The following is a 23,415-nucleotide window of genomic DNA, read 5'->3' as shown; positions in this document are numbered from 1 at the left end:
ATTCGGCTAAACCTCAACTATTTCTGTACTCAATCTTCATCATTTTGAAGTCGGTACCAGATAGCTGAATCTTCAGTTCTCTGACAGAATATTTGAAACTTTTGGAACTGGCACCGACTTCAAAATTATAAATATAGTATAAACCGTATAAACGAAGTATTTTTATACTAATTGCGATTGTGTTTCTTATTCCTATTACGATGTAGATTAGCTATTGATCTTTAATTTTCGTCATCTTCTTTCATTCAACTTTCGTATTGGCGCATTCAATAATTGAATGCCTCAAAGAACGCAACGCCAACATTGTATATTTTTTTGTTTAGTTGAAAAGTCTGTCAGCTTATTGTAACGTCATGTGCGACGAGAACATTTTACATTTTTTAATGTCAAATGTGTGCCTTACGCTCTGGAGTTAAGGTTAAATTTGTTACTCAAGTATGTTAAATTTTGTGGTACTTGAAATATGTATTTTGAAACAACATTAAGTATATATTTTTTATTAAAATCGCTATTAAATGTACCAAATAAATAAGGACATAACGTGATGACTGATGATATAATTATGGTGTTGTGTGTATATTGTATCCATATACAACCATGCGAGTTGTGACATTGGTGACCCTGACATGGTAGTGATGATGATGATGATGATGATGATGAATTTAATTTGTATAGTAATTAGTAGCATATGCTTTCAGTTCTTAAAACAACGCTTAAACCCCCAAACTTGTATCTATAAGGAATCCGGAGTTCTCTTAGTATTTTCGGAACCATACCTTGGTGCAAAATCTTGCGTTTTGGTAGCATATGCTCAGGATGCTTCTTATAAAACCAAAATCACCATATGTTTCCATATAAATTTCGAGGAGTTCCCTCGATTACTCATGGATCCCATCATCAGATTGCAACCTAATATAACAAAACAAAAATTTTGAAAATCGGTTCACAAACGGCGGAGTAGTGGTCGAACATACAAAAAAAAAATAAAAAAAAATAACCACAGACGAATATATAACCTCCTCGTTTTTTGGAAGTCGGTTAAAAAGTAACAATCAATGGTATACCCATGATAGTCTAGACTCTAGAAGTCTAGACTATCATGGTTATTTAAGATGGCCTATCGACTATCGTACATATCGTACTACAATCTGTGTCATAGAACTCCATTCATTGTTAAAAACCCCGCCCATTCAAAGTAGAAAACCAAGATCAGGTATGCAAGTATTCGATGCGGTTCTCGAGTCAGTATGTCAATTCGGTGTAAACCGCTAGGGACATAAAATATTCCATTTAGAACACGAACGCAGAACACTTACATTCCTATTTCCTGGCAACTGCCAACTGTTCGCAATTGGGGTCGGGGGCTTCTGATTTAACAGATTTGAGGGGACGCTTGGTACTCGGTAGTTCCGAGTAAACTGCACTTACGCACCTGTCGGCACCAGTGTCAGTTACAACTACAAGGGCGTTCAGAGAAAAATCCCCAACAACGTACAATGTGTCCAATGTACAAGATAATTTGGTGGCCAATATCAGTGATTTGTGAACAAAAGAAACCCACGTCAATTGTGCCTTTGTCACGTCAAATGTGTTTACCTGACTACAATGTAATGTTACACAATACTGACTGATGAAAATACACCACGATTTCTGGTATATCATCTTGTCTAACTAGTATATTATCTTATTCACGTAATAACGTTATTACAGAGTTATGATTTTCATCATAATTCATAAAGATTTTCACAGTAAAATAGAGTAGCCAGTTAAGTATTTTTAGGTTCACATTTTGGTTATCCATATCCATAAGTATTTGACACAATTGAGTATGCGTTCTAACGTACTATCAAACAAAGCCAAAACTTTGTATATAACTATTACTGAATACTAACGTCTAACTCTAACGCTACCTCTACAGAAGTAAGTAAGTAATATTCGTATTAGTAAAAGATTCGTTTATAAAGCCTTTCCTTGTACTTTCAAAATAAACATTGATATAAGAATCACTTCTTTTAAAAGGACAATGGCGATAATTATATTTTATGTTGTCGTACTTACACGCTTACTAGAAGCTTAATGTCGTCGCATGTCGATACATATTCACAAGAAATCCTTTCTTTGATATGTAAGAACGTTCCCGACGCACATTTCATTGTCGTTTTTATGGTCTACTTAGAGTGAGGCCACAATGATCTATTGCGTTGCGGCGACGCGATCGACTCAGCAATCATGGGCGCCGGCAGGGGGGTGCCAGGTGGTGCGCTTGATTATTGAAATAAAAGTCGTCTATTGGAAATCATTTTACCATGCCGTACAAAGATGTTTCGGCACTAAATGTATTCTCTTGACGTAAATAGACAGTCACTGTTGTTCGTAAAAAGTAAAAAGAAAAGAAAGAAAACTAAAATCTGCACCCCTTGGAAATTATTTTTGCCGGCGCCCATGTCAGCAATCAGCCTTCACAATCGACGCGACCTCGATAGTGCGACCATAATGGCGTGCTCTACGCATAAAAGCTTGTATTGGCCCATCATGGACTAACGTGGAGATACCGGATTACATCTTATATCTTTAAACGAGCAATTCTTGTATATATATTTATAATTGGAAACTCGGAATCGGCTCCAACGATTTTCATGAAATTTAGTATATACGAGGGCTGCTATTTATGTATCCGGAATTAAAAAAAGAAACAAACATATATCATTTAATATGGTTTTATTGCTTTTCAAAATATTCGCCGCGATGATCGACACACTTTTGCATACGCTGGAACCAAATTTCATAGCACTTTTTCCATTCTGATTGAGGTATCTCCAAAACGTGCATTTTGAACGCATCAACAGCCTCTTCGCGGCTCGAAAAACGTTGACCACGTAATTTGTTCTTCGCGTATGGAAATAAAAAGAAATCGTAAGGTGCCAAATCAGGGCTGTACGGCGGATGACCAGTCAATTCGATCTTTTGACCCTCCAAAAACTGAGTTGTTTCAGCTGAGGTGTGACAGCTAGCATTGTCGTGATGTAATATGATTCTGCGTTGTCGGTTGTCCTTTCTTATTTCTTCAAAGACTTCTGGTAAACAAATGGTCGTATACCATTCAGAATTAACCGTTTTACGATTCTCTAATGGCACTGTAGCCACATGTCCATTAATTCCAAAAAAACAGGCGACCATTTGCTTCAAAGTACTTTTTGCACGAGTAACTTTTGTTGGTTTCGGCTCATCTTGGAACACCCACACCGTTGACTGTTGTTTAGTTTCGGGGTCATATGCATAGATCCAAGATTCATCACCTGTGTAGATATTATAAACGGCTTTTGACGTACCACGGTTGTATTTTTTTATAATTTTTTTGCACCAATCGACACGAGCCCGTTTTTGATCGATTGTCAAGTTGTGCGGAATCCAACGCGAACATATTTTTTTTACAGCCAAATGTTCGTGTAATATCTTATGTATGCTCGTCATACTTATGCCTAAGGACGCCTCTGTCTCGCGATATGTAACATGACGATCACGCATTATTAGTTCCCGCACAGCATCTATATTTTGTGGGACAACAGCTGTTTTTGGGCGACCTTCTTTATTTTCATCCGTGAGCATAGACCGCCCACGATTAAACTCACTGTACCAGTGATAAACAGTGGTTTTTGATGGTGCTTCATCTCCAAAAGTTGCGGTGAGTTGAATAAAGCACTGTTGTTGATTTAGCCCACGCCGAAAATCGTAGTAAATCATTGCACGAAAATGTTCACGCGTTAAATCCATGGCAAATGAAGACACGCAATTTTCAAAATGACGCCACAATGAAAAAATAATTGACAGTCACATGAAACAAAATGTATTCTTCAACCAAAGAGTTCTATTTTCAAATGTTGTAATTACTTTTTAAATATTGTTCTTGTAAGTGGCCAGTTCCGGATATATAAATAGCAGCCCTCGTAGGTGGTTTCGGGGGCGATAAATCGATCTAGCTAGGAATCATTTTTAGAAAATGTCATTTTCATCGAATACCGAGCGAAGCTCGGTCAAATAGCTAGTTTACTTTATGACATAACGAGCTTTTGCCCGCGGCTTCGCTCGCGTTAAGAAGTATTATTATATACAAACTTTCATCCCCTATTTGAACCTCTTGGGGTGGGAATTTATCAAAATCCTTTCTTAGCGGATGCCTACGTAATAACATCTACCTGCATGCCAAATTTCAGCCCTATCTGTCCAGTGGTTTGGGCTGTGCGTTGATAGATCACTATGTCAATCAGTCAGTCACCTTTGAGTTTTATATATATATATATATATATATATATATATATATATATATATATATATATATATATATATATATATATATATATATATATAGATAGATAGAAGATAGATGTCACATTGAAGCATTGCAGACATGGTTATTGTCTAGGAACGACGGACAGAAAGGCCAAGCCAAGCCATAAAACTTCTTTGCGGCATCTGTGAATGTGAATGGTTTTTTTTTGCGACGTCGCAACTAGCAAATCAGTGTTATGGCTAGGCCCATAAATAAGGAGTTACGCCTTTTCGACGACGAACCACAAAACGCACCGCAACGCTACAGGGAAATGTGGCTTCGATCTTACTGACGCTTTTGCTCGTTTGAAAAGCTACAGCGAAACATTTCAACGATAAAGTCCCTAGATTTAAGGCAATTACTTGCGAAGCTGCCAACACTAGAAGCAGGAAAATGGGGCGTCCTTTCAGAAAACCTTGTTATGTTGCAACTCTACAAAACACATGTGAATGGCATGTGAAACAAGTTTATCCGCTTTTGCGTCACTTAAATTTGTTGCAAGTTTCAAAAGGAAGCCTAGCAGTTCACCCTTGGGTGAAATTAATATGTAAAACACCAAACATTAGAAATTGATTTAATATTTTAAACCTTATTTTCATCTTGCTCCCGGTCTAAAAAGACACCTAACAAAATATACTTTATTAATAACATACCTAAAAACGGAACCTACTTCCGGTCCTCATATAATAATAATCAGCCAAGTGCGAGTCGAACTCGAGCACGAAGGGTTCCGTACCATTATAGAGCAAAATTAGGCCAAAATTGTGTTTTTTGTACGGGAGTCCATCTTATTTTTTATTTAATTTTAATTTTAATATTATTATTAAATATTATAGTACACATATAACTAAGGACTTTGAGAAAAATTCATGTACCTGCGTCTGTTGTCATTATTGATAAGTAAAGAGCAAAAAAGGCCAAAAAAATCACGTTTGTTGTATGGGAGCCCCCTTAAATATTTATTTTATTTTGTTTTCAGTATTTGTTGTTATGGCGGCAACAGATATACACAATCTGTGAATATTTCAGAAGTCTAGCTAGAGCGGTTCTTGAGATACAGCCTGGAGACAGACAGACGGACAGACAGACAGACAACGAAGTCTTAGTAATAGGGTACCGTTTTTACCCTTTGGGTACGGAACCTTATAAAAAGACCGAGAACGTAAGCCGAACCATTCAAAAATGAGCAGCTAAACAGAACTGCTTCTTAGAAATAGTAAGTAAATGTTTCGAGTATTATGGACTGCAAAATAAATCTTTTCCGAACAGTTTGTAGACTCATTCTTTCCGAGCGGTTGAGGTTTCCGTTTACCTGGGTTAGTTTATTTTGAGTGATCGCTTTCGACGAGCAAAAAATTGGACTTTATACAGTTTACTGTATAAAGTCCAATTTTTTGCTCGTCAAAAGCGATTGATTTTAATCAAAAAGAGTTTTCATCCAGACAGAAACGTAGGTGCAAGTAAAATATGTAACAATCAAAATAATCAATCGAACGGGATGATAACATATTTAACTAAGGATTAATTTAAACTACAATTGACCTGCAGACAGCAGGTAAACCTAAGATAGAAGAAGAAAGAACGTCTTCGATTTCTTGAATATATTCAAGCTGGACGCTCCAAAAGGGCCGAAGAAGATTTGAAGATGTTTGAAAGGACGCACTCTTTACGGACGCGCATCAAAACAAAACTATGCAATTGGAACTGTAGTTTTTACCATTAAGAGGAGTCCACACCGCCCTTTTTTCCATACAAACGTTGTCCCCTGTTTCCTCCCTGGATAAAGCTAGTAGAGTTACAATTTTTTTCTTGAATATCTATGGCCACTAATACAATGTCCGTTTTCTCTTTTTTTCATAATTTAATTATTTAGTAACATATAAATGTTCAATAACCCAAAAAATGACCAGATTTTCCGCTGTGTTCAAACACCCAGAAAACAGATTTGGCTAGATTATACTTACAAAAAAAAAACTTTCTTTAATCTTTAATGAAAAAAGCACTTAAATCGGTTAAGTTTTGGAGAAGGAATCAGGGGACAACGAATCGTTGATTTTCTGCAGTTGTCTCTATCGTTTTCTGCGGTATAGGCTTGAGGTAAGGGAGACAGCTATAGATATTACACGTATTTTTTTTTCATTTCTCTAGCCCCTGGTGTATCCTCTTAAAATATAACGTAACGTAACGTTTTGGAGTTTCGACTAATGCACACCTTAGAGTTGAGGGCGACATCTAGTTAGTTACTATAAACTCACCAGTGCCACGGAGTTGTTGTTCTGCTGGAGCCAGCGGAGTATAGCGCTGGCGGTGGTGAAGTCCGGCCTGGGCGGCGGCGGGATCGCGTGCTGCAGCGACGACGCCAGCTGCTGCGCCAGGTCCAGCGCCCTGGCGCGCGCCGCCCGCCCCGTGCCCGTCCCGCCCGGACCGGTGCCGCCCGCCTCTGGATTACAGAAGATGATTCTGGAGATCATTTTTGGTATTTTCACATGTATTGTGTAGGCTAAAGAAAAAAGCTGTGACAGCACACTTATATTATACAGGGTGTAAAAGCTAATTGTTAATACTACATTACTACAGTGTTTATGTTTGTGATAATATTTTAGGGTATGTAGGTATTCCTTGAAGAGAGTTGACTCATTGACTGTGAAAGTAGCAGCGCTGAAAAACCAACTCTATACAGGGTGTAACAAAACTAAGTGATAATACTTTATGGTGGGTACACGTTCCTCGTAGAGAGGTCACTGTGAAAGTGGCAGCGCTGAAATACCAATTTTTTCCACTTTTGTATAGGCCTGCGCCCCAGCGTCACGAGATTCCCCAATCCCCATACAAAAGCTATCACTTAGTTTTGTTACACCCTGTATAGAGTTCACCGTAAAAGTAGCACCGCTGAATCTGAAGGTATCTCTGTCATCGGTGCTACTTTTTGGTTTCGTTTCGAAAGCATAATTCAATAACCCAAGTTTCATCGCACCAAATGTAAACTGCTCTCAAAATTGCAGCACTACTAGTGAATTAGTTTGAACTTGCAAAATCATTTAGGACTAGCAATAGAAATAAAAAACCATTACAGTTATAGGGCCTCGATAGTCCGAACACCCAAAATATATAACCTGTTCGGATGTACACAGCGTTCGGATTATAGCTTATACATTTTTAAAGGCATTTTTTGGATGTTGAAGCCATGATAAAAAGCACAAATATCGGACAAAGATATGTCCCTAAACCTATAACAAAATGGCGGAGTAGCGCGCAGGGGCGCAGGGCGGTCAAAAACAATACGCGTTATAGTACTTTTAGACGTGTCACTAGAATGCAGCGGCGCGGCGGCGGGAGTGACTTGTGCGGGGATGGGAGGTCGTTCGGATTATAGAGGTATTCGGATTAGCAGGGGTTCGGACTATCGAGGCCCTACTGTAGTTATAAAGCTACCACTAAATATGAAATAAAAGGTAGTGAACTGAAGTTTTCATAATAAACGCAAAATGTCCAAAAATAAACATGAGTACTCATTAATATTACGCGCCAGAACTGTTTTGCAGTTGAAATTATTTTTATCTTCAAAGTGTCATTCCTAAGTAAGGAAGTTTCAAATTTATTCGTACAGTCGCGCCTGGAAGCCTTATAAATTGTAAGTAAGCCCGTGTTGCCAGCGAGTAGGATTATTGAATACTACAAATAAATATTCCCGCTGAGCAAATACGTAACGTCGAACAAATAATAATTCACAATATTATCAACTAGCTGTGCCCCGCGGTGTTACCCGCGGTTTAGGTGATATCATATAATAAAATACTGAAAACTACCAATAATAGGGGTAAAAACGGGACGATCCATGGTTCTATAATGGTTTATGCTGATGACGATGATGATGAATGTAATTTGCATAGTAGCATAATATGCTTTCCATTCGAATTGAATTGAATTGAAAATCGGTTCACAAACGGCGGAGTAATCGTTGAACATAAAAAAAACGAACATAACACCTCCTCCATTTTGGAAGTCAGTTAAAATTGTAGCCTATGTGTTATTCTGATGTATAAACTATATTATTGTAAATTTTCATTAAAATCCGTTCAGTAGTTTTTGCGTGAAAGAGTAACAAACATACATACATTCAAACTTTCGCCTTTATAATATTAAAAGTAGGAAGATTCGTTTTCCTCTTGTAGACAGTTAATAGGTGAATGTATAAAAGAAACGAAATGACAAATATAGGTACTAAGTGTTTAACGTTCGCACTCGGAGACATTTAATGACTACTTAACTTTAATTTACTGAAGATTTTAACATATTAAGCTCCATACGTAAACTTAGGGCCCGTTTCACTACTTCCTGATAAGTGCCGCATAAGCTATCCACCACATAACTTGACAGATAGAGTGTGGAGAATCTATCAAAAAAGTTGTAGAGTCGGCACTTTATCAAGAAGTGCCAGTTTCACACAGGCCCTTACTGTCAAATACTTCATTCACTTAAAGATACAATACGACCGTATGGGCCTGTGTCAGTGGTGAATAACCTATCCGGCACTTATCACTTATCAGGAAGTGGTGAAACGAGCCCTAAGTGTCGAAAATTCTGCAACGTAGTTTTCAGAGCAAAGCCTTAAGCGCTAGCTAATTATAAAAAGTTTAAAAGGATTAGTGGACATTGTTGTAAATTACTTCTGTATAGATGTCCCCAGACACAAATGAATGTTGAAACAGGACAGCTCCCGCATACTTAATGCTAAAAACACTAAACTAGGAGCTTGGAATATGACTAGTAGCTACTATGAACGTCCACTAGAACCAGTCTGGGTTAATGCTAATAGACTGACGAAACTTAAATATCGTGTTTTAGGGCGTAAACCTACGAATAATATTAAAATCTAAGGAAACGTAACTCTCATACTTCAACCGTTTTGAATTTGGTTCCTTTTCGCACACTAAAATATGGCAATAGCAACGAAACACCAAAGACTTCTATTTAAACTGAGGCGAAACACTAATTGTGTACCAAATATATGCATGTAATCGGGGCACATTTTGTAGACTCGTGGACAAATTTTTTGACACAGTTACTCTTCTTTAGTTTTTATTATTCATAGGCGTAAACAAACTGTAATTTCGAAGGAGATTCAAAAATGTTTAATGAAAAAGAAATACATATTCGTATGAAATAATTACAAAGCCCCCAAACTACCCTGGCTTATACACTCACGCCTTCTTCATAAATACGAGAGAGATATTTAATCGACGATTAAAGTTAACCCAAAGTAGCGCAAGTGGGCCTAAAATTATTTTACCCGAGAGGTCAAAGTTTGAGAAGTTACCCAAATTAAACTCCAGGAAGCGAGATTTGCCAGTCGCTGTAATATTCAGTAGAAAATAAGTAACAAACTTACAGCATTTAAGTTCCCGTTGCACAAGTTTTAATGGTCCATTATTATAGGAGCGGCTGCCAAATATCTAAGTATGGAATTCAAGTAGGGAAGTTAAACTAGCATAAACTTATGCATCACATTTTTAGTGTTCGAAATCTCGTAATTTTACAGATAACTCTGTATTCTGTAATTATAAACTAAATAAAATGTCACTGAGAGGAAGTGGAAATAATGCTGTTACCTACACTGTACTCGGCGAAACATGGCGGTAGCGTTCATTGACTTCCTGTCAAAAACTTCATTTCAACAGTCATTTTCTATACAAAGCCGCGATTGACAACATCTGACATTTCATTGTCAATCGCGGTTTATATAGAAAATGACAAGTTTTTGACAGGGAGTCAATGACCGCTACCGCCATGTTTCGCCGAGTACAGTATAGACTTTACTTAGCCAGGGAAATAACCAATAAATATACTTACTCAACATGTATATATAGACTTTGTGCACGATGGCAAAGGTACGGTCCTTTGCCGTAGCATCAAAGATTCCTTTGAAAACAGTTAACCTATCAAAGCCGTCCGCAGGATATTGGATAAGGTATCATAATATGTTTATCCACCGAGCTAAAGCTACGTCAGTTTCGTAGCGTTACTATTGATCACTGGATTGAATAGCAATATTATACACTGTGTGATCAAGAGACAATGGCAATGTAATCTGAGCCTTACACGGCTTGAGGCCAAGAAAAAGACGGTGTTTAGTATATATATTTTAAACGACTTGAATTCTGAATTTTGAGTATCGACTCATTATAGAATATAATATTATATTTAATATAAGTAATGTAAATTGGAAATATTATAGACTTTATTATGCATGTGTCAAAGCCTTTAATTTAAATGCAAATAGTGAGACTGTGATGACGTGTGTCCGGGCCCATATTGACAATACTTCATGATTGTGTCAGTCAACTCATAGCGGGCCCTGAAGGTACGCTTATACGGGCAACTACAATTGCTCAATTCCAGTCAATACTCGTCAACTATAACGTCACGACTCGAGTCACGACTACATCAAGCAATTTGCGGCAACGGCAACAAGCATCAATATTATGTTGATCGTATGATGGTCAATATAAATTGTCAACCAGACATCACACAAAATTTACATTTTAATTAACAAAATATTTTAAATCTAACTTTTCGGGTCTAGATTTACAAATCTGAGTTGTAGCGGGTGATGATGATGGCTATCGAGTCGATGGTATAGACTATCGACTACCGAGTATCGATGTCGAGGACGGCTTACATTACTTCCGCTTTAGATACTATGATTCTGAACATCGCATTGAGATGTTACTTGATGAAAATGTATAAAATTATAATTTAATTTATACTTACTACTAGATTAAAATTCACCAAATTAAAAAAAAAGTTAAATATAAGTTTTTTTTTAATTTGGTGAATTTTATCAAAACATTTATTTAATCAAAACATTAATTTGTAACTGTTTTATGATTTAAAAATTATCAGAATGGAAAAGTTGATAAGAAAAACATTTCGAGTATTGTTGAAAATTGCTTTTTCCACAAATCTATCAAATTTCTAAGCCATTGATGCAGCTGCAAAACTAATCGTCGCACGAGCTCTGTCCAGCTAACGTCAAAAATCCAATTTTCCCAAGTATTGTAGCGTCCAATCGTTTTTAAAAGCTACGACCAATTAACACCGAGTAGTGCGACTCTGTAATTGCTTGGTTGAGGAACACTGCAGTCAGGAAAAAATTACCATTCCACCATCCATTATACGAGCCCTCTCGAAATACCTCGCCGTTATGCAGGAACAGAGTCTAGGGAGTGCAAATCTCGAGAGATTGGGCTCAAGCGAGATCTCGTTAGTTTATGAAAATCTCGCGAAATCACGCCAATTTCGAAATATCGCGAGGTTAACAGTTTTGTGTGGTTTTTGTTCAATTATTCTAAAAAAAAAGGAAGATAAACGAGGGAAGTGATACAAAGTTCACCGGAACTTTGTATCACTTCCCTCGTTTATCTTCCTTTTTTTTTATCTTCATGTAGTTTTGACTAGAACTTAAGACGGTACTTTATCGACCGAGGTCAATCTCACAAAAAAGCCGAGATCTCGCGAAAACGGGAGCTCGCGGGGACGATATTGCATTTTCTAATAGAGTCCGGGCAGAAACAATAAGGCTTTGCCAGGAGAAGGAATTTTTATTATGCTTTTATAAAAAATGGAAGGTATGATTCAAATAAAATATAATATGTTCCAGTGTTTTCCACATAGAAAGTTATGAACTGCCGTGACTGTTGTTGTAATTTGAAACACAGATAGAGCACATACATAGATAGCTACTCTACTACTAGTAGATACCCATAGATTTTTTATTAGCCTAGGATTAATATTCAATATTCAACTATTATGCGCTATTCAAGCACCGAAATTCTTAGAAACCTTGAAAAGTATAAGCCCTGTTGCCTGTTGCCCCTTGAATAAAATTTCTATGATGATCACGCCTGACATTAAAAAAGTGGTCTCCTTTTGGAAATCAAAATTATTTTTATTCAAAGCTTCTGACTGTCGCAACTGATGCGCCTACCACCGGTTCGGGAACTAATTCAGCGAGAAGAACCGGCGGCAGAAACTCACACTTTTTGTTCTGTACTACAATGTACTATCAGAGAAGTCGATTCTTAGGCAGATGGTGGACCTAAGTAATTTGGTCGCGCCCATCCGACCGATCACAGCTAACATTGAGTTGACATAAGTAGACCACATGACGCAGGTGACTTCAAAATATGCTTAGGAATCAATTTCCTCGATGTTTCTATCAGAGAAGTTGATTCATAGGCAGATGGCAGACCTACGTAATTTGGTCGCGTTATGTCAAATCCAGCCTGACCAAATGACGTGGGTCCGTCAACTGCCTTTGAATCAATTTCTTCGATGGTATACGGAAATAGGAATTACCGGTGGTTAAGCCCATTTAACTGGCAACGACTAACGAGCGCACGTCTAGCTGTTAGAGTGACAGTTCTAACCGGCCACAGTTCATAACACGATTACACGAGTGACGAAATACGTTGAGTTAGGGTTAGCTCACACCTAAACGTCACGAGAAAAGCCGACAAATACTTATACATATATTATTTTATTTATTTAAATTTTAAATAAACCTAACTTGAATCGCAAATATCTTGCTTAGAAATCAGTTCTATTTGTCATTCTTTATAGTTCTCATAATATTTTGTATTGAGTATATTTTATTTTTTATACATTAATTATATTCCCAATAGAGTTCTTAGAACCTCAAAAACCAAATTTAGTAGACCTACTAATGAAATGTATTTTCTTCTTGTGGGTAAAATAGCGTCGTATCGCTTTTCGTCTCGTTTCGGTCTAAGTTGATTATAATATAAAATTAAACTTTCTGATAAAGTGCCTTATTAGGCAAAAGTTGTGAATAGCCTATTGGCTATTCACAACTTTTTTGACAGATTCTCCATATTTGAATTGACACAGAAAAGTGTGAATTATTATATATTACTGTGAGACATTACATTATAGTACATTAAGGGCCTGTTTCACCACATCCTGATAAAGTGCCGGATAGGCTATTCACCTTCGATCACTATAGTTTGTGCGTTATAAGATGATATGGGTGACAGTTTTCATGTTCCTTGCTACGGGTTTTTTTTACAACAAAACAAAAAAAATCAAAATGTAATAAATTATATTCCATCTACAAAAACAAATGTTTCCTATAATTGTAAATGAATAAAAATGAAAAGATGCTAAATGCTAACTTATTAATAAAAATTATAAATATTAACTGTGAAATAGGAGTATAAAATTATTGTTACGAAAACATTTGAAAAATGTCTTATGCATGAAACGGAAAATCGACAAAAAATGGCGGCCATCTTAAATCGCCGGCACAACTGAAATGTCAGTACGAAATCGATAATTTCGATTGCAATTCCTTTACGAAGTGATTCGATATTTTTAAACTATCGATTAATTTTTGTTGGGTAACTTCCCTACTATTGTCAATTATAATGTGTCACGCATATCATCATAAAACGCACAAACTATAGTATATTAGTGATCGAAGCTATTCACAACTTTTTTGACAGATTCTCCATGCTCTATCTGTCAAGTTAAGAGGGCGACTAACCCCAAAATTTTTGCTCAGATCGAATTCTCGGAAATATAATGTAGTATCTAATTTGCAAAAATGAAACAATTCGGGGCTTATTTTCAAGTATAAAAATGAATAATAAAATCGACATTTCAGGGTTAGTCGCCCCCTTAAGTGGTGGATAGATAGTGAAGAAGTGATGAAACAGGCCCTAACCTAAATATCATGATATACTAAAATCTTGTATCTACTAGTTACAAGAAGTAGTCACACCTAAAGCAAAACTTAAAACTTAGCTGGAAGTGAGCAGTAATCGTCTTTGGATCCCCCAAATGATTGCCGCTAACTTAGCTCGGGTAGAATAAAGAATGTTTCTAAACATGCTACTAACTTAGCCCGGATAAATTAAAAAAATATGATTGCTAGTTTCTACCACAACAGCCATCTATGGCTAAACAATCGGGGATGATTGCTTATTTGGCGTTTATCCATCTCTATACGAGGTGTACCGTGTAACCAAACAAAATGATACCTACTACTTTACAGTTAAGAGTGTGTTTGTGTCCCTAATCTTTATATACAGGGTGTAACAAAAACAAGTGATAATACTTTAGGGTGTGTACGTGTTCCTTGTAGAGAGTTCACTGTGGAAGTGGCAGCGCTGAAAGACCAAAATTTTTTTTCACTTTTGTATGGGGAAACTCGTGACGCACGGGCCCTTGCCCATATAAAAGTGAAAAAAAATGTTCGTCTTTCAGAGCTGCTACTTTCACAGTGAACTCTCTACAAAGAACATGTACACACCCTAAATTATTATCACTAGTTTTTGTTACACACTGTATAAAACTCAAAGGTGACTAACTGATTGACATAGTGATCTATCAACGCACAGCCCAAACCACTGGACAGATTGGGCCAAATTTCAGCCCAATCTGTCCAGTGGTTTGGCACTGGACAGATTGGGCTGAAATTTGGCATGCAGATAGATGTTATGACGTAGGCATCCGCTAAGAAAAGATTTTGATAAATTTCAACCCCAAGGGGTTTAAATAGGGGATGAAAGTTTGTATATAATAATACTTCTTAACGCGAGCGAAGCCGCGAGCAAAAGCTCGTCTATATAAATAAAACTCAAAGGTGACTGACTGACATGGTGATCTATAAACGCACAGCCCAAACCACTGGACGGATCGGGCTGAAATTTAGCATGCAGGTGAATGTTATGACGCAGGCATCCGCTAAGAAAGGATTTTGATAAATTCCAACCCCAAGGGATTAAAATAGGGGATGAAAGTTTGTATATAATAATACTTCTAAACGCGAGCGAAGCTGCACGCAGGCAAAAGCTCGTATATTATAAAGTTCACTGTGAAGCATAAAGTTAATATTATACCTAGCGGAATAGAGAAACAAAGGCCTGAGCAAGCGAAATGTCACTATCAGTAACACTGCGTGGTAAAGAGACGTGTGATACATGACATCAGAACTCTTTTTTTGACGTCCAGTCGGCACTTATCGGCACGTTGACAATTTAATCTCATAGATATCATGTTCAATCATGCTTGTGTGAGTGTATACGTACACATATTTTTACACACAGATGTAAACCAATTTCGGTTTCGTTTGACAGCTCGAGATTGTTGCTCTATTCCGCTAGATATATTAACTTTATGCTGTGAAGGTGGCAGCGCTGAAAGAGCAATTTTGTTTATGTCTTGTATTGACAAACTCCCTCGCGTCATGAATTTTCCCATCCAAAGGTTAAAAAAAGTTACTCTTTCAACGCGACTGTTACTTTCACAGTGAACTCTATATTTTATGAGTACACAGTACACAGTACACACCCTGCTAAAGTATTATCATTTTGTTTTGTTTAACCCTGTTTATTGTATAGATCGGAAAAGGCCCGGGAGTAACTAGCTCGGATAAGGTAAAAAAAAATTGATACTAAATCGGCTCAGATCGGATCAGCAGAAACCTGGCCCCCAAGGCAAGATGTTTTCGCCAGTTTCGACATAACGCAAGTGCCACGGCTCTTACGGAATACCGATGCGTTACATAAAATCCCATACATTTGACATCTAACTTCGCTATCGAAACTCTGATCCGAGCCGAGCTGACCTCGGGTGATGAGCCAAGACTACGTACGCTGCGGTATCTGAGACTCCTCGCCCTCTGTGAAGAGCCGCCGGTGGCAGGCGTCGAACAGCCAGCAGCGGGTGATGTGCTCGGGCCACTGCCAGCACCCCGGCATCGTCTCACATCACTGTACACCGTGCACACGAGTTACACCTCTCTTCGCTACTCACACATTGTCACTGGAATACTGGCTGGGTTTACGATTACTCAGGTCCGTGAGTATGATACAGAGTTAACAGACAGTTATTTTTACCCAACTGCGCCAGGAGGGTTAAGTTTTTTGAAAGTATGTTTATATTGTTTTTATAATTGTTTCCTGTGAGAGTGGGTATATCAAAACGCAATCGATTTTTAAAGTGCTACAAGTCTTTAAATGAACGTGGACGGGGCGCTGCTGGTAAAGGAGATATTGTATTATCTATGAGAACTGAAAAAACATGTCAAAAATGGTGTTTTTGTATGATGGCAGCGGTAGTTCCTTTTTTCGCCACGTTCATTTAAAGCCTTGTCGAGCTCTAAGTTTTTAAAATCTTTTTTTTTAATTTTCAGTTATTTATTTATGGAACACATTATTATAGACGGTTTCCGTGCACACAAACGCTCTATGTGAAGTTATCAACGTATACTAATTAAAGTTCGCGAGCGCGTAATTAGGCTGCATCCCGAAACCCCGAGACGCAAATTAAATGCCATTTGTTGTTGGAAAGAATGTTACGAATACATGCGAACTTCTATTCTAAATTATGCGTACATTTCAGTAATATTAGCAGGCTAGTGTCCCACAGCTGGGTAAAGGCCTCCCTTAATTCTTTCCATAGTTCATCACATTTCAGTAATTCTTCGTAAACAGTACACGTAAATAGGATAAGAAATTCCTTAGAAAGTTCTAAAGCTTTAATTCTTTGCACAAAATAAAAAACGCAATTTCAATTTGCTCGAGTGTATGAGGCGAGTTCTTTCCGCCTCTTCTCTCCAGTGGAAGGCGTGATTATCTCGAACAACATTGATCCTGGCGGCTGGCGCGCCACGAGCCGCGGGCTATCTCGGAGTCCTAGATTAAAACACAGACGCTACTAGGCCCTAGTTTTCTTACATTTTAATCATCTGTATATATAAAACTCAAAGGCGACTGACTGACATGGTGATCTATCAACGCACAGCCCAAACCACTGGACGGATCGGGCTGAAATTTGGCATGCAGGTTAATGTTATGACGTAGGCATCCGCTAAGAAAGGATTTTGATAAATTCCAACCCCAAGGGATTAAAATAGGGGATGAAAGTTTATATATAATAATACTTCTTAACGCGAGCGAAGCCGCACGCAGGCAAAAGCTCGTTTAAGAATAAAATACAAATTCCTACATCTCGTTTAGTTTTTCACGACGGATTAGTTTTATTAAGTTTACAAGTAGGTTGGGATTGTTTAAGTTTGTTTCATTGTAAAAGGAAAGTTATTTCTGTTTCTCAGATAGGTACATTATATTATTTAATTCGTTGCTTAGATTTATAGATGTCTTAGAAAGAAAACTCCCACTTATAAGACGATCAGAATTAGGTACTTTGAAAACTTAGAAACCGTTATCTAAGCATTGAAACACCTCCTCCAAGGGTTGGATGTAAAAGCGCTTTAATAAATTAAGAAATTTAAAAAAAACCCCGCCAAACAACCTTAAAAAGTAATGAAATAATATATTTTACTGGCTTTAAGTTTAAATAATTCCTAAGTGTAAAGTGATATTTTAGTACATAATTGTTGTCACGGTGTGTCGGGGGACCGCCAACAGTGTCTTTTGCATTTTGTATTGCCATGTCACTGATTGTCTCGATTTGGTTTGCTGAAAACGGACCCTTAAACTATAATGTTATGTGAAATCAAACATCTACATTAGCAGTCCGCCGACACACCTTGACAACAATTATGGACTAAAATATCACTTTACACTTAGGAATTATTAAAACTTAAAGCCAGTAAAATATATTATTTCATTACTTTTTAAAGTTGTTTGGCGGGGGTTGTTTTTTTTTTTTTTTAATTTAATTTTATTTCATGCTTTTTAAACTTGTGTTGGTTATAGTGCAGAATAATTCCTATCAACAGGATCATATTATATCCCAATGAATACCATCTAGGAATGTCCTTTTGGATGAGGCCATCAATATGAGTCCAAACGTGAAACCTCCACTTAGCTCTTATGGAATCCAGGTGATGCTGCAGCAGCAGCATGCAAAAATTTATTGGTTATCTACGTCTTACTAGTTGTCGCAATTAAAATGAGCCCAAACACGAAACCATTGCTCTAAGTTGGTGAGGAGTTGGGTATCCTATTGATTACCAGGTGATGCTGCAGCACCAGGTCAACTTTCCATTAATGTGTAAATATTCATAAATGTCACGACCTAGAATGCAATAAAGCCCACCAAACGACTGCAAGTTGCTAATCGACCCTTCACGAACCAGATGAACCGCGATTTTTCAGCACGGAGCAGGCTGATCATGATGAACTATAGCTAAGAACACTCTCAATTAAGTCAGCTTTCAAACAAAAAAAACTAGATCAAAATCGGTCCACCCGTTTGGATGCTACGATGCCACAGACAGACAGACAGACAGACAGACAGACAGACAGACCGACAGACAGACAGAGAAATTTAAAAAAACCCCCGCCAAACAACTTTAAAAAGTAATGAAATAATATATTTTACTGACTTTAAGTTTAAATAATTCCTAAGTGTAAAGTGATATTTTAGTCCCCCGACACACCGTGACAACAATTATGGACTAAAATATCACTTTACACTTAGGAATTATTTAAACTTAAAGTCAGTAAAATATATTATTTCATTACTTTTTAAAGTTGTTTGGCGGGGGTTTTTTTAAATTTCTTAATTTAATTTTATATTTAATACTGAATAATGAATATGTCGAATATTTGGTATGTGGTGAGAGATGTGCCTGAGTTTTTAACCCCCGACAAAAAAGAGGGGTGTTATAAGTTTGACGTGTCTGTCTGTCGGTCTGTCTGTCTGTCTGTCTGTCTGTCTGTCTGTCTCTCTGTCTGTCTTTCTGTCTGTCTGTCTGTCTGTCTGTGGCATCGTAGCATCCAAACGGGTGGATCGATTTTGATCTACTTTTTTTTGTTTGAAAGCTGACTTAACTGAGAGTGTTCTTAGCTACAATAGTTCATCATCATCAGCCTGCTCCGTGCTGAAAAATCGGGGTTCATCTGGTTCGTGAAGGGCCGAATAGCAACTTGCAGTCGTTTGGTGGGCTTTATTGCATTCTAGTTAGTGACATTTATGAATATTTACACATTAATGGAAAGTTGACCTGGTGCTACAGCATCACCTGGTAATCAATAGGATACCCAACTCATCACCAACTTAGAGCAATGGTTTCGTGTTTGGGCTCATTTTAATTGCGACAACTAGCTTTAAGACGTAGATAACCAATAAATTTTTGCATGCTGCTGCTGAAGCATCACCTGGATTCCATATGAGCCGAGCTCCATAATTATTATGAACCCAACAGCCGCGGTCCGAAGGGGTCACAGGGGACACAGGCGCGGTCCAAAGGGGTCACAGGGGACATGCCCGCCCCAAAATCTAAGGTCCAATTAAAAAATCTCAAAATCTTGCCAAATAATAAAAGTGAATTTCTATCTATCCCCTAACCGCCACCTGCCACCACGATGCCCGACCTTAGACAGCTGTCAACCCAGAAGAAAATATTATATTAGTGTAGTGACTAGTGAGTGACCCCCCCCCCCCCCCCCCCCCCCCAAATTTCAGGCTGCGACCGCGCCTGGAACCCCAAGTCATAGTAAAAGGAGGGGAAGTAAGTTATCTTCATACAAAGGCACCGCGCGCGGCTTGTATATGTGCGCCATAGTATCAATGCGTCGCCACACGGCACACAACAAAATCTCGGATAGTATTTCGGCATTACCAGTCGGGGCTAACACTTTACGCTGCTCGCTTGCGCAACGCCGCGCCGCGGCTAAACGAATCAAAAATGTCCGATCATAATCGCAGGAGTAATAGATATTATTGCTGTGTGTTTGGGTGTTTTTGTGTGCCAAAAATTATGGACTAAAATATCACTTTACACTTAGGAATTATTTAAACTTAAAGTCAGTAAAATATATTATTATCTATTTCTTTACTTTTTAAAGTTGCTTGGCGGGGGTTTTTTTAAATTTCTTAATCTTAGCACTAGACAAACTTTCGATGCAAATGCTACTGAAACTGAACTATGAGTCCACGACACTTCGGGTTGTTTGAGTTTCAAAGTTCCCGATAATTTCCTCAACAGCCGAGACGGAATAAGCCAGTATTGATCTATGCACGAACAATGCTATGCCAATATCTTAGGGCGCTTGTCCACCGCCGCCGACACCGGGACGTCACCGACAAAATTTCAAATAAAATGCCACTTTACTACTGAGGCCAGTGGTACTCAACCTTATTATTACGGGCCACAATCACGTTTTGGTTTTGATGTTGCGGGCCGCACCCAAAACTTTTAAGGTTTAAAAAAATAACGTTCCTCTTAAAAGTAGAAAAAAATTCACGACTTTCACGACGATTTTGCATTATTTTGCCAGTAGGCGTTAATTTCAAAATGGTTCAACTTAACGCGGGCCACAAGCGGGCGGCGGGTCCCAGGTTGAGTATAGCTGACCTAGGCTATAGGTTTTTTTTTGCTCTACGCCACTACAAGCAGCGATAGGATGGGTCGCCAGACCAATATACATACATAATATGGAACGTCATTTTTTAACCCTTAAAAGGTTTGGGTGCGGCCCGTGACACCAAGACCAAAACGTGTTTGTGGCGCGTAATAACAAGGTTGATTACCACTAGTTTAGGTCATAAAGTGGCATTATACTAGCATTTTTATCGGTGACGTCCCGGTGACGGCGCGGCGGCGGTGGACAAACGGCCTTAGTCTGGACTTCGAATACTATTGAGCAGGGTTTCTCAAAGTGGGGTACGTAATGGTGGCTTGATAACTAGCAGGCACGCGCGGCACTCTTTTGGCACTTCATGTGTTACCTTTTAATCGAATAAAAACTTTATTTTCTTCAACAGTAAATTTTATTATTTTCATGGGGGTGGGGTTCATTCATTAGTTAGTTAGGGGTTCGCTGTCACCTGGAAATTTTAACCCTGCTATTGAGGATGGCTTATGCTTATTGAAGTTTGTGACTTCCTCACCACATCAACAAGTTTATATCCATAATCCATACTACTTAACTAAGTCTGTCCTACCTCTTGACGAACCACTAAACCGATTTTGATGAATATTAGAGTCCTATAAAACGACTATACTAGGATATTTTTTCAGGTTTAAGTATAGGAGTGTAAATAATAATTTAAAAACAATTTATTGGACACGATTCTTAGTGATATAATATGGAAATAATGGGACCCAACCTCCCTTCGTATGTGACAACTGACAACAATCTCGCTGACTGCAATCCTGAGGATTATGGCATCATTCACTGCCACGGATAAGTAACAAACGGGTTCATTGTCCTATCGCTTTTGAAGCCTAGACGCAGACAGATACTATACGGTATAGGCTGTAGACCTTCGCATAGAGCCTACTTCATGACGGCATTGTCGCTGAATTGTAATGATGCATTACAATTTCATCGAGCCTGACGCCCGCCATGGCCATGCGCCAATCGAAAATGACATTTAGAAGTAACTTTTACAAGGTGTAACAAAACTAAGTGATGATACTTCAGTTTGTGAATGTGAAAAATGGGTTCGCTGTGAAAGTAGCAGCGCTGAAAGAGTATTGCTAGCTGTCTGTTATCTTTCTAGTAATACACAATAGATCTGTACAAAATTTCATCAAAAACGATCCAATGGTTACGGAGCCTGTTAGGTGCAAAGTTCACAAACAAATCTTTCCTCGATATTACTTGTACAGAAGACTAAAAAAAACGTAACACATATTTTCAATTAGTAATGTATTTTTTGTAAAATATATGTAACAATTTGTGCTAAATCACCTCGAACGGAGTATATAAATCATACCAAATATACAGTAATATTTTCCATTGAGTTGAACGGGGATCGTGAACCCCTTGTAACTCGGTTACCTCAGTTATATTAAAAGCGGATTTTGGTTTGTGCTGCGTTCTGAATTCTTGTTATCACTGTGAAGCCTCCATTTATATCGCGTAATAGCGTCGACTGTTGTTCTAGGATTCATGGAATTGTCTTAACGACCGCCCGACTGTATTTGCTTCGAATATACAATTAACGATCCGTTACTTGGGAGCCATCCACATATTACGTCACACAAAATTGTGAACCCCTTATATGTGGTTTTGTGAACACCTTTAAAATGTTATGCCCCCCGAGAGATGACGCCGCGTTAAAGTAAAAAACCGTGTTGGATACGTTTTAGATATTGCTTGTTTGCCGGCCCGGCCTCTCATAGAAAACAAGCAATGGAACAGCAAAAAATGGAAAGGGCGTAAGCGACAAAATGGTTTTTTAGGCGTAATTTAAAAACCATAAATACATTTCATATAAGCTATGGGCAAATTAAAGTGTATGCTTGAACCAATCTATGTACAAATTTTGGAAGCCTAAATCACTCTCCTCTGTTAGCAAAATAGGAATCCCTTTTTACAGAGGTCTTTTTGATTGATTATTCTGTGTTATAAAAGTTGACCAATCGTGTTATGCTATGGGTAATTCAAAGACAAAGACATGATGAATACTGACAATGAACTTTTAATTTCATAGCTTTAGTCATTGCTGGGAAAAATCGATATCGCTACAGCCAAATGATCAAGGCGTCGCCTATATGCGAATGGGCCCTTAGCTGAAATACTACTGTTATGTAACATCAAGTACTGGCCGTGATTAGCCCTGCAGGACAGACTAAGCCCAGTGTAGTCATAAATTGTTGTGAACATGTAATTTTCGGAATTGTTTTTTACGTGAATAATAAGTAGTTACCGCCTATTGTTAAAAAATTTATGGGAGATGTCCAATCTTCCGAGTTCAGACTAACTCGATAACGGAGGTTTCGAGAAGTAAAAGACTTTTCCGAGCAGTTTTGTAGATTCAAGCTGCTTATTGTTAAAAGATTTCAATCTACCATATTATTACATTTTTATTATTCCCAATAATACAACGAATTCAAAACATAAAAACTCAGTGCCCTAAAAATGCTTTTAATATCGCTAGCTGCAGCAAAAAACTGAAAATATTACAGCAATTTGGCAAGGATACTACACGCGGATAATCTACACACAACAATGTACGTAGCTCGTTCGATGTAGATGTACTTTGATGAATGCGAGTCTCTCTAAAGGCTCAAACAATAACACCGATTGTTTTCGCACAAAACTTTCAGCACTTTTTTCAACTTCTGGTAAGCTATTGGACGA

The 23,415-nt window shown here is 37.9% G+C and overlaps 1 protein-coding gene across 1 annotated transcript in view; it reads right to left on the bottom strand.

Moving 5' to 3' along the window:
• Positions 1 to 23,415, bottom strand: part of LOC121728790 (liprin-beta-1) — an 82,242-nt gene that overhangs the window by 46,937 nt on the left and 11,890 nt on the right. Inside the window, exon 2 of the mRNA XM_042117075.1 lies at positions 6,583 to 6,767. Within this exon, the coding sequence (XP_041973009.1) occupies positions 6,583 to 6,767 (185 nt within the window). The remainder of the gene's footprint in view (positions 1 to 6,582; positions 6,768 to 23,415) is intronic.

Source organism: Aricia agestis, chromosome 7 (genome assembly GCF_905147365.1).
Source record: "Aricia agestis chromosome 7, ilAriAges1.1, whole genome shotgun sequence".
In the NCBI taxonomy this organism is placed as follows: domain Eukaryota; kingdom Metazoa; phylum Arthropoda; class Insecta; order Lepidoptera; family Lycaenidae; genus Aricia; species Aricia agestis.
This window is presented reverse-complemented; position numbering and strand designations above follow the sequence as displayed.